Source organism: Helicoverpa armigera, chromosome 24, assembly GCF_030705265.1.
Source record: "Helicoverpa armigera isolate CAAS_96S chromosome 24, ASM3070526v1, whole genome shotgun sequence".
NCBI classification, from domain to species: Eukaryota; Metazoa; Arthropoda; class Insecta; order Lepidoptera; family Noctuidae; genus Helicoverpa; species Helicoverpa armigera.
Window position 1 is genome coordinate 448018 of NC_087143.1, and position 12748 is coordinate 460765.

At 37.9% G+C, this 12748-nt stretch overlaps 1 protein-coding gene across 2 annotated transcripts in view; it reads right to left on the reverse strand.

Moving 5' to 3' along the window:
• Positions 1–12748, reverse strand: part of LOC110380682 (uncharacterized) — a 163524-nt gene that overhangs the window by 139625 nt on the left and 11151 nt on the right. For both annotated transcript variants that reach the window (XM_064041068.1, XM_064041067.1), the window contains exons 2-3: positions 9160–9388; positions 7774–7911 (exon numbers count right to left, since the gene is read on the reverse strand). In XM_064041068.1, the coding sequence (XP_063897138.1) occupies positions 7774–7911; positions 9160–9162 (141 nt within the window). In that variant the 5' untranslated portion in view covers positions 9163–9388. The remainder of the gene's footprint in view (positions 1–7773; positions 7912–9159; positions 9389–12748) is intronic.

Consider the following 12748-nt stretch of genomic DNA (forward strand, 5'->3'; position numbering starts at 1 on the left):
CAAAGGTCATTTATGTCAACATACATGGGGTGTGATTATGAAGGAAATAGAATTTTGACAGTAGCATTATTATGGTGTCATAAGAGCATTTTGAAAACGATATGAAAAACATTGCAACATTTAATGCTTTGCATTCAATTAAAAGACTTATTTCTCTATTTGAATGTGTTTATCCACGTAGTTATTAGTTTGAGTATATAATTAAAGTTTAACATAAAATTGAACTAAGGAGCGAAGAGAAAAAACTGTCAAGCAATGCGACCACAAAACAGCAGGGCATAGCTATATCATAAAAGCCACATGTGTGCGCTTAACCGATAAATTAATTACAAGTTAATTGTTTTCCAATAATTATCATTTCGAGTTCACACACAACATACAACAAGGTATTGTGGATGCTGAAGTAATTAATTCAGATCGATTAGAACCCTTACATCTAATTAACGACAGAGCTTGAATATTGTGTGTGCTGAAATAACTAATTATTATGTTTAACAATATCTTCTAAATTTTGATTGTTTCCAGAATAAGACGCGACTATATCGTAGATTTTTGTATATTCCCTAAGCTTTGCTTTTATGAATGTCAATTTCCATTAAGTACTTTAGTTATTCCGCATATGCAGGGGTACTCGTGGTCCTTGAGACCAATCAATTGAGCTACCCACGATCGCATCTTAGATAAATGATCCATCAAGCTGTTTACCTCGTTCCCAACTGCAGCCAAAGACAATTACCTACTACCTATCCTTTCTTGAGAAATATTTTCTGTATCCATATCCATACCAAGTTTGATATCAGTGGGTGGGCTTTTCCCAAGATTTGCCATGTTTTTTTCGATTGCTAATAAAATTACCTGCAAACCATCAAATACCTGCACAATTACCAGTAACCCTTGTAAAGTTACGTCTTACGCGTTTAGAATAATCGCTTTACTTGGCAAGTTTGGATCAACACCAAGTCTTGTACATACAGAATACAGGTCACGAGTGCAAACTGTTGTAGTGGCAAGTTACCTGATGAATATTCGGGAACCTCTTATGTGTAGATGCTATCCTGGTACCTGTACATGTATCTAGAATAGTGGTTTTGTCAAGAGGAAAGCATTGCATATTTATTAGTAGTGATAATTATATCAATCTTCATCTGTATGCTCAATTTTATATTCGTGGTTGGTATTCCATATATTTTTCTTCCCTTTTCTTCTATCTAACATCATCTCAAATTACGTTCTTTCTAGTCGCAATATTCATTCATTCAGCAGCAAAATTCTTCCAACATGATCAAAAACGTTTCCACTGCAGATGATTTTACTCAAAACTCCAATCTCACAGCTACATATATATTTACAACAAGCCTTTTATTACGGAATATATTGTTTAGACAATGACTAAAATATATAGGCAATTACTAAATCAATGTGTAGATCGCTACATCCGCATCTTCGACTAACATATTTAAAATCGTTTACTGCAACTTAATTACAACCCAAATTAAAAGGTAAACCAACCCAATCCCATCCATCAGACAAAGTAATAAGCCAGCACCAACAAGGGTACCTAATCAACTGAAACCATTCCAGATTTTTCATTAACGTAGACAAAGCACACGAGCTCACTACGACTATTTGTTTCACTCTCATTTCGTTTCTTCTGCACAAATACAAACGAATACACGACTGGCTTCAAACCCTTTATTTGACTGGCTTTAAACCTGATGAGAATCTCATGTCTCTCAAACCAAAAATGCTGTTGAATGAATTGCTGTGATCAACCTTGGAGAGAACCATTTATATGTATTACAATTGTTCTGTGAATTTATTAATTGGAATAAAGTTTACGTTAGATCCACTTTCACATATTATGTCATTATCTTCTTAAAAGTTATTCTTTAGATCGACGGAGCTTGTTTTCCTTTCCATACTTCTATATTTGACATCATCTCACATGTCACTAGTACTTTCTATATTACATCTTACTGTTTCACTGCCTAAAATAGTTTTGAATCAAAACCACGTGAGACCATCAACCGAGTTACCGACTTACAGATTGACCAATCCAGCTGATATAAAAACCGAATGATGATCTTTACTTAAGTCTTATCAATACTTCAAAAGAAGTCCAACCTAATCATTCTCCAACCGTATCTCGGACAGATCGGTATAAATTCCCAGTATCAATCCTGAAGCATTTGACCCAGTTCGCGTATCTTTAACGACACTTTCACACATTAAATTGGAGACGAAATGTATTCCCTCTTCCGAGCCGTTTGAAAGCCATCCATCGGATTTACACTTACATTAAAACGATTTCAAAAAGTACTTTTAAAAAGAGACAGAGTGACAGGCTTCTTAGGAAACTTAGCATGAAAGAAAGAGATAACTGGTGTTTGTAAACACCCGTTAAGCAGAACATTAAGTGCTCTTAGCTTTGGCTTTTACAGACGGTAATAAAATTACTTTTTAACCGTCCTCAGGAAGGTCTCGATTCATCAATATTTTTTGATGTTTCATTTTATTAGCCGTGAAAGCTCGAGGTCGACCGTCTTTAACCTAAAAATAAATAGGAGAAATAACTTTTAAAATTGTATAAACTTTATGATGGGCGAGACTTATCTTTGGGATACTAGAAATACCAATATCATAAATACATACATGAAGACAACTATACAAAAAAAAATATTTTTATACACGGAGTACTATTACTACTACTACTATAAATGATAGTAGCGAAAGAAAACAGAAAAAGCAATAACAGTTTTTTTCAACCAGCGATTTCACTCGCGTCCTCTGAGAACCAAAAAGTACTACTCTGCCGTCGTACGAGAGAAGGGCACATTTATCATTTTGGTCAAACTGAGATAATTGGGATTAAAGTTTTTACTATATTCTGCTTCATAGTGTGGAAACCTAATTGTTTAAAAGAAAAAAAATACTGATGATATATGCATGAAGGTTAGTACTATTATATTTTTTACTTTTTAGTTTTTATAAATAATTAATTATGAAATAAATTCAAATTATTCTTTTCAACTTAAAAAAAAAATATTTAAAAAATACCACTTACTACAGAGAAAAGGCATAGTTAACCAAATGTGACTTTTCTTTTTAATATTTCAAGCAAATTGGTCATTGAATCTGACAGAAAGGGCACATTTGTCTAATTGCGCCTTTTTAATGTAAACTGACTTAATATTTTACATATAAAAAAAAAAATAATCATGTGAAGAAAGTTTAATAAACTATGAAACATATTTATTGTAAAATAATAAATGGAATCCCCTGCGAAAATTAGCCTCGGCAATATCATTCAAATAAGCTCGAGGGTTGGAATTTTTCAATTTGAATGTTGAGGAGCAGTCTGCAAAATCAAAAAAATCTTGAATTATCATCTTCTTTACTATTGTGCGAGAGCCAGTATCAGATACAGCTTTGCAGAAATCCTCAAAGTCGTATACAGGTTTTTTTGTTTTAAGAGATCGTTCCACTCTGTGGTGGAATTCATCAGCAGCTATGAATGTATGACCAACTTCTAAAATCACTCAAAAATGTAGCCAATAAATACTAATACATTATTATATTTATATTAATGTGTCACAAAAGAAGATTAATATAATAAAAACACGTAAATGTAACAAAAACTTAATCTTACCATCGCAGCACAGACAAGCGTGCCACCTTCAGGTTCCCAATTCACGGTGGGGGGGGGGGGTTCCCATTGACGTCGAGAGGGCGATGAAGTACCTAGGACTCGTCCTCGACGGTCGGTGGAACTTCGTCGAGCACTTTCGACGTTTGGGCCCTAAACTGGAGATCGCAGGTGCTGCCTTCAAGCGGCTCCTGCCCAATCTGGGAGGCCCAAACGCACCCTGCCATAAACTCTACGCGGGGGTCATGCGGTCCATGGCCCTTTACGGGGCCCCGGTATGGGCACGTTCGGTACGGCCGCGGGCCGTACACTACCTGAACGTGCCGTAAAGGGTGATAGCCATTAGGCTAATCCGGGAGTACCGCACGATCTCCCGCGAAGCAGCTGGCCTACTCGCCGGACAGCCGCCGTGGGATCTGGAGACGAGAGTCTTCTTGCGCCTGTACGACTGGCGAGAGGAGGCACAGCGCCGGGGGGAAACCCCGTTTCCGCGGCCAGTTGTCGAGCAGCGGGCGGAGCTCCGGCACGATCTCATGATGGCCTGGAGGGAACGACTGTCGCAACCCAGTGCAGGGCACGCCACCATAGGGGCGGTAAGTCCCCTCTTTGAGGAGTGGCTCGGCAAGAGTCACTCTCATCCCGGCCGCCGCGCTGGACCAGGTAGACACCACGGGCGCCGGGTGTCGCAAGACGACTCCCGGCCACCGTAGGCGTGGGTCTGTGGGCGGTGAGTTCGGGTGGCTCATCGCTCATGTATATTTTTAGAAAAAAAAAGCACACACAAGCGTGGACTGTCGAGACACGTCGGGCACAACTGGCGCGTTTCAATCAAATCCTGCCCTCCTTTCCTCACCCCTAATCGTAAATAATTTAAAGAAAAGGCACAACTGGTTATTTGTGCCTTTTATACGTAAATTAATTCAGCCATGCATGGATCATTAATTAAGTAGACAGGGCACATCAGGTATTTGAGCCTTTTCTTTATGTTATGCTGTAAGTGTGCCTTTTCAAAGTAGTTTTTAGTAATAATCTGCATGAAGTAATAGTCACATCTACGTATTTATGCCTTTTCAATATAATGGTAAATAAATGTGCCTTTTCATTGTATAAAACATGAATATTAGTCTCATTTGTGCCTTTTGAACCTACTGTATCTCCGAATTTATTGAAGATAAAATTCTATAAAAAATTGAGTAGATGCGCCTTTTTTTTCTGATTCCAAATATGTATATAACTCAATTTTGACAAAAATGTTAGTTGTGCCCTTTTTTCTTACGACGGCAGTACTGGTAAGTAGAATTTTTCAAATCCAGTCCAGGAATTCCTGAGCTAAGCGCGTTCAAACAAGCGTTACCTCTTCAGATCTATAATATTACTATCGTTAAGTTCCAAGACTAGACAGTTACCTCCTTCCCGCATACATGCAGAACCGAAGTTCCGCACAATTAGGAGCTACATTCAGACATGTTGTGCTGAACATCGTGCAACTAGTTCGTGGTCAATTAACTGAACGTATTCAAGAGATGGGGGAACTTGGAGTGGAGAAGTTGGACTGTCTTGTGACTATTTGGTAACTGCTTTATCATGTATTTGGTGAAATAATTATATCTAACGAACTTAGATATAATTTCTTCTTATCAAATTAGCTGCAGGTTAGGTAACTGTATCTCAACTGTATTTCAATAACTTGTCTATCTGTCGATTTGCTGTCTAGAAATTGAATTTTGAAATCCGCTTCATATAAGTAATCTCAGATTCTTATTAATTAACAACATGAAATCGATAATCACCTAACTAGCTCTAGTCTCAGGTTTTTGCAAATCCACCAGACTGCCTTCGACTTGGAATTGTAACAACGACTGTGATAAACACAGAACGTACATACTTAACTTCCAATCGCTACATAATACACTAGCTTTTCCCGCACCTAGATAAAAAGTAGCTTATGTGCTTTCACAAACTCTAGCCTATTTGTTAATAGTTTCAGTAGAATCAGTAGTTTTGACGTGAAAACTACACGCTGAGTTACTTTCATATCTATAATATTAGTCAGGGTAGCCTGAATTTGAGCGACCATCGAACAAATATGCAAACTGCTGTCAGCAAGCCGACGTCACAGCACGGAACTGAATCAATAAAACTGTCAGGACAATTGACATGCTAACTGGAATAGGAAAAGTTCACTAACTCCATTATTGTAGCGTAGGTATTGTGTAGTGAGCTACGGACTAGTCTTTATTGGCAGTGTATGCGTGGCTGCGTGCTAGCTATTTATATTTTTGCTATTTTGTATGATGTTATTTTAGAAAAAAAATTACACATATACACTTTTCCACCCTAGTTTAACTCTCATAATACAAGTTAGTAGCGATATCTTTTATAACATTTTTACTTTCTGTGTTACTAAGGATGGTTCATAGAACTAAATTGGTTAAGTTTAGGAGTTGTGAATTAATAACATTTCTTTTAGATGCATTATTCGTCTGTGTGTGCAAATGTTTGACATCAACAACTGCTTGGAACTGTAAAAGTTGCTCAGTAAATAACTCTTTTCATTCTTTCTGTTTATCCCAAATTCCGAACTTTGCACAAACTGAACCATATTTCGAAAAACTTACTCTAGCCTTCGTATAGCCAACAAACCATAAGATAGACGGCTTTAGTTGCCCTGAACCAGAGCCTGGCAATAAGCCAGAAAACAGTAAAACGAAGCATAATAAAACACGTAAGAATCCTTTAGAAGCGAATTTTTAAACCCCTAATATTCCTGCTTTGACGAATAAAAATTCCGCCGTCGGGAATGAAAATGAAATAACCTAATATGAAACTCAAACAGGGTTTTCATCAAGTGTTTGCCGTCAAATTGAATATTTTCAGCAACTTGCATATTACAATGCGATGCTGGCTGCAGAAACGTGATTACCATTTTAATCTGAAATACTGAAGGCGTGAAACTTTTGTCTGTGGTATGCGATCTGTGGGATGGTTGAAATTTTTGTAGTTAATATGATATTTTGCAATACCTAAATTAACTCTACAGTGTTCGTTGTTTGATGGATGATGATAAAAGATGGTTATGAAAAAATGCATGAAGCGTGGACGATTGCACATTTCAGGTGCGAGTTTTTACAAACAGCAGTTTCCTGGTAAATTTTTTTATTGAGTTTCGTATTATACTTGTTTCTCTTACAATTCATAAAAGATACATTAGTGAAAGAAGCAAGAAAACGTGTGGTTTCATTATAATCTAGAGGTCACAAAGGAAAAGTCTCCAAAACGATTTGAATAATTTTGCATAACTTTAATTTTCTAGCATAATCAAACAGTGCAAAGGGGAAAAATTCTTGTAGGATAACTGATGAGATTTCTGGTATTTTTCAGTTAAAATTCATAGAAATTTCCACTCAAAATTGCCAAAAACAAAGCTCATTTTTTCCAAAAATGCAAGGCAGTCTTTTTAAATGCAAGCAACGTTCGGTGACGCAATTACCATATTAATTTGGAAAATTCTACGGAGCGCAAAATGTTGAAGCCCTGCTTTACGAAAAACAGAGAAAATGTCGAAGAAACTCGTGTGGAAACTCGTGTGGAAATAACTTGCAAGAATGTAGAACAAAACGTGGTACATTTTGTTTTAGTTGTTAAAATGAAAAGCTGGTGTTATGCTTTATTGTTTAGTTTTCATAGAGATTTTCAAGAAAATTTTGTGTTAAGTGTTGTTTAGTAAACGTACGATACTGTAGATATTAGTTTAAAGCTTTATTGCATTTTAACACCTATATACATAAGCTACCTTATCTAGTATATAAGCTACCTTACCTTACAGTCTAGCATTTAGACTAAGATAGCTTATAGTAGGTGTTATAAAATACTGCGATAGCATCAACATTAGGTAAAATTCCATGCGTGAAGCATAGGTAAATAATACATGTTTCCTAGAAGGCGCTTTCAGAAACTTGTGTAGTTTCATAAACTATTGGCCTGTTTTGAAAAATTCTTTCACACTTTGATATCACGTTTATCAAGAACTCTATAATGCTTATAGTCCAATTTTACCCACGGGAGCGGAGCGAGTGAACCTGCTGTTGAAAGTAATTTATTAAGTCTGATGATGATGGACTACGTACTCTGTCAGCCACGCCGCCCGGCAGCACGCTCTTGACGACGACCCCGGAGGAGCGGCCGCCCACGATGCCGAACGCCAGCCCCGACCCATCGTTCACCAGCTCCACCACCTCCACTTGAGCCCATTCGCCAAACACCTGCTGCAGAGGAAAGGAAGGTTAGACCACGGAGTTAGAAAAGATGCCATGGGTTAGACATACATACACAGAGAGACTTTGATGCTACTGTCTCTAATGGGAAGCGAAAAGTGGAGGAAAGTCTAAAACTCCTTCAGAGTGTGGTGAAAACTCTTGTTAATATTGGGTATGTTAAGAAACTTTCCCTAAAGAGCAGGGTGTGGAAATCCTGTGATGTTAGTGAATGCGTGGTACATTTATTTCGCTAGTTTTATTTCTTAACTGGATGTGGATGCTGACTCCGGTCAAATATTTTAAATGTGAAAGAATCTCTCCATAAATGGGATGAAACCAAAACCTTTTGATATAACAAGAAAAAGAAAACATCTTAACTTTTTCCATAGACAGATTGGAGGCCCTTTTTGCAGATATATATTTCACGATATAATGAAACTCCTTGTCATAGCCCGTCTTCCTAAAATAATAATAGATAATAGTCTTCTATCTGCAATACATTATACGCTAGACATTCTTTCAGAAAAGCAGTTGGTTCATGTTATATTATGAATGGAAACACGCGAGCTACAAGATTATTTGGCGGTAGAAATGGAAGGATCCTCGAGGGAAATAATACTCGCTTGGTTGCTTCAGCTGAAAGAGTTTTGTTCTAAGAAGATTAAATATTTTACTGTGAAACTGTATCGATATTGCATAGTGCAGTACGTTCCTGTGAGATAGTAATCCACGAAAAGATGTAGACGTTGTTTCACACGGCGAGAAAGGTATATGTCTAAATCTAAGGTAATTTGAAAGAGGTTTTACGTGATGACAGATGCCAAATCTGATGCCAAATACAGACTTCTGTTTTTATTATTTCTGTTTTTTTGTATTTTAGAAATTAAACTTTTTTTAACAAACGTCTGTTTAACTATTTTGTAACACATAACACCATTAGCATTTATCAAAATAAGTATTTTATCTGGAAAGCTTGTCGGCCCAGAAGTTTGATCCTCCCAAAGCCCACATTACCGCTTACTATACAAGACTAGCTATTACTTAATCTTTTCCACTTAGCCGACATTTACGTGCTCAATAGATGCCTCCATTAGCTACTTATAACTTTGACAACATCCAGCATCTTCGGCCGGCCACTTGAACATTTTTTCCGAAGAAAATTGGGTCAAGGTATTAAAGAAACTTCCTCATGTAGATATGACGTCATGAACTCTGTTGGAGATGATTAGCTATAGTTATAGTTAATTAAGTGTTTACCATGATGCGCTTAATTCGCCTCTTGCTGCGAGGCTGGCGCGGGCAACTTTCTGATCAGCTGACCTTCTCCGCCATCTTGGTGTCTCATTGACAGCTGTCACGGAAACAGCCGAAGGTGACCGAGCGCGATTCGGGAACGGAGAATCGTACTGTTGCGTTGCACATTATTTTAGTTCACTTTACACTAGTTTTTTGGACTTTTGCAGTGTTGTTTCGTTGTAGTGGGACGCTGTAACAAACAAAAAGTTATAATTAGATGTTACATATTCAGGACAAAATTAAGTGAAGTAAACTCTGGACTGCGGGGCTTGCCTAATAATGCTTACGGAAAAATGATGGTATGCTTCTTTCGTTGCCGAGTTCCATAAAAAAGACGACTTTTGATGGATATTTGAAACATAAGATAAGTACCTATATTCCAAAAACTGTTACCCTCAAAAATAACAATATACACCTATTTGAACCTAAACCAAAACATAAACAAAAGAAATACCTATTACACTAAAAATAGGACACCAAACAAAACTGGCCTAAAACATTTTATTTTCGCAGCAAACGAAGGTAAGTCAACAAAACATTCCGGCGCACGTGGAGTTACCAAACAGTTTGTAAATCGGGACAGAAATACGTGCCCCGTATTGCGTGCACGCAAATGTTATGATTACAATAACTGAGCAAACTCAGCTTAGATTTTAAGAAGGAATTTCTGGGAAATGTTATGGTTTGGGATAGTGGGTTTGGCAACGATTTTTGGTAGTTAGTCGCTGTTTTAGATGGACGATTGTATTTTGCGGTAGACTACATAGAATTACCTTAGAAAAGCCACACAGGTTATATAAAAACTTAGGCCCAAACTTCACACCATCTTCGTTTTTCTGAAAACAGTTTTACCTAAAAAAGCTGTTTACGTTGACAATCGTAAATGAAAATACATACATAAACAGTTATTTTAAGAAAACTAACGTGTATGTTGTCAATCATCTTCGACTTAAGGCCTATTATTATACCGTCGATGAAATTGGGTCTTAATGGACCTTAGTTGACCTTGATGTTTTCCAGACAAAAACCGTTCTGAAGATTAGAACATCAGTTTTCTACGACCAAAACCTTAACATACTTAACACGAAAAATAAACCAAAACCTCAATAACCAGACAGGCATGACGTAACTGATAGAAAGCTCTCAACTACGGCATCATGAGAAGCCAGCACAAAGCCTGAAAGGTCACCAGCGGCCGCCGGCGCCAAGCTGACCCATTTCCCGGCTTGAGGTGACACGTATTGCTTCCGATGATATTATGTGGTGCTGGGGAGATGAGGTTTATATGTAGGTAATGTTGTAGCAACCTTTTTGGTAGTTGCAAGTGATATTACGTGGTAATTTAAGGACACTATCATATCCCATAAAACATACAATATACGTTTATTCATATTAGGCTGATAAATCAGCACTTTTCGAACGTCAAAAACAAAAGACAGCCCCCTTTCACCACTTCCTATGTGTTTTGCTGGGAAGAAGTGCCGCAACAAACTCCCCAGCAACACATGTCTGTCTATTATGTTGGAAAAGATACACAAATACTCGTTTAACTTGTATTTACAATGGGTTGTTTAATCGCTCTTGCGATAGATATAGGTACGCACATAGATTAAGTAGATATAAATGTTTTATGATAACAATTGGTTAATTTTATCTTTCAGTTAAGTATGTTAAAAGCCCATATTGAAAGAGTGGTATTGTACTTGTGACAGACCAAACATGAAAGGAACAATCAAGAATTTTACAGTCAATTTCCCTTACCACACCATCTTTACAAAATCTCTTACCGAAATCCACAGTAACACAATTTCTCTCTTCTGTCATAAATCCTTCATTCCCTCAGGCAATCTCTATCTCCCAGAATTCAAGACAAATTACCCAACATTTGCAAACAAGCATCAATTTCCCACATTATTAGTATTCACATATAATCCTCAAGCCGTTTGTCAAAAGTAACGTGAAATGGAGTGTCCTATCGGTCACGTTACATCGTCAGATAGACTGCAGTCTCGTACGTGACAGGTCAGCGCTAATCTTTGGAAATACTTTGTAAACTGTTACCGAGTTCCTGTTGAAAAGTTTACTTTGTATTTTTAAGGGTCAAAGGAAGTGTTAAACCGGCCGAATGTGGGTCGGATTTGGACAAGTCAGGTTTGTTTTAGGTCTTCTTCTTTCTCCTGCCCTGTTTTAGGTAAAGCAAGGTATATAAGTGAAAATTGCTTATTTTCGATTGCTTATTTTGACGGACCAACGGACAGCGAAATCTTAATACTAGGGTCTCATTTTACCCTTAAAATCTAGTTTCAGCATCTTAGTACCCTTTAATGCAGCTAAACTAATCTGGGTGCCAATTAAAGATTGTTGAGACAGTTAAACCTATATAAGTAGATAAATACATAGTATAAGTTTGAATGCGCCTTAACCCGTGGAAACTGCGAATATTTTTGGAATAATTCAAAGTTTCGTGTGCCAAGTTTCAGCTACATCCATTCCCATATTTTTTTGTGAAAAACTTAAAACAACCTTGCAGGTTTCACATACTTTTCTAAGGTTAAGTAGTCAATGCAAGAGTGAGAGATAAAGACTTATGAGCACTTAAGAGGGTACTAAATACTTTTACAACTTGGTTTGTTTTCCTAAGCTGGACTTAATGATGGAGTAATTAGGCTGCGAGGTCTCGCTGGCTTATTTCCAAGTTCCTTCTTCTTGGCATAAGAAGTAAGAAGCTGTAACGTTGTACGTTATATTTTGAATATTTAAAAATACTAGACTTGCTATATCTCGGCCGCGCGCCGCGAGCCGTGAGCCGTTGACGGGTGACGGAAACCGGTTCGGCGAACTATCCCTCCTATGAGGCGACGCGAGCAGAGCCGGCGGTCAATCGCGAGACGGTCACTAGCACGACGCCGCGAGCCGATACAGTCTACTACTACTACTGGTCTATGTACATTTTTAACTCGCGATTGCATTGCATATAATTTAATCTGGAATAAACTATTGTGCTTTTAAAATTATATTTAGAGTCAGTGTATACCCCAGATCGGGGTTCAAGTACCTGACTACCTCCAGTGCACCTACCGTAGTGCACCTACCCTAAGTGCACCTACCTACGCGCTTGTCTACCTACGTGCCTGGGTCTACCTACGTGCCTGTGTCTACCTACGTGCCTGTGCCTACCTACGTGCCGCGCCTATCTACGTGTCCTGCATCTACCTGCGCGTCCGGCATCTACTAGCGCGCTGCACACCTACCCCGCCTGACCGCTGCCGAGCTGCCTGACTATACAGGGTAGTAGTGTTCTATAGCGGGCCAGAACTTAACGCGTGCTCGATTATTCTAAACCCACTCCCGGCTCTGCCGATCTTTTTGTAGAATATACTTATATACTAATTTACTAAATTCCTTTTTATTTTTCTACCTACTAGGGTACCTACCACTAAACCTAAACGTTACAAAGCTCATTGTTCAAGCTGATTGCTTAGTTCATGATATTGGTAGCTATTTGTGAAGTAGTAGGGACTTTAATTATAATTCGATCTTTTTTGGAAAA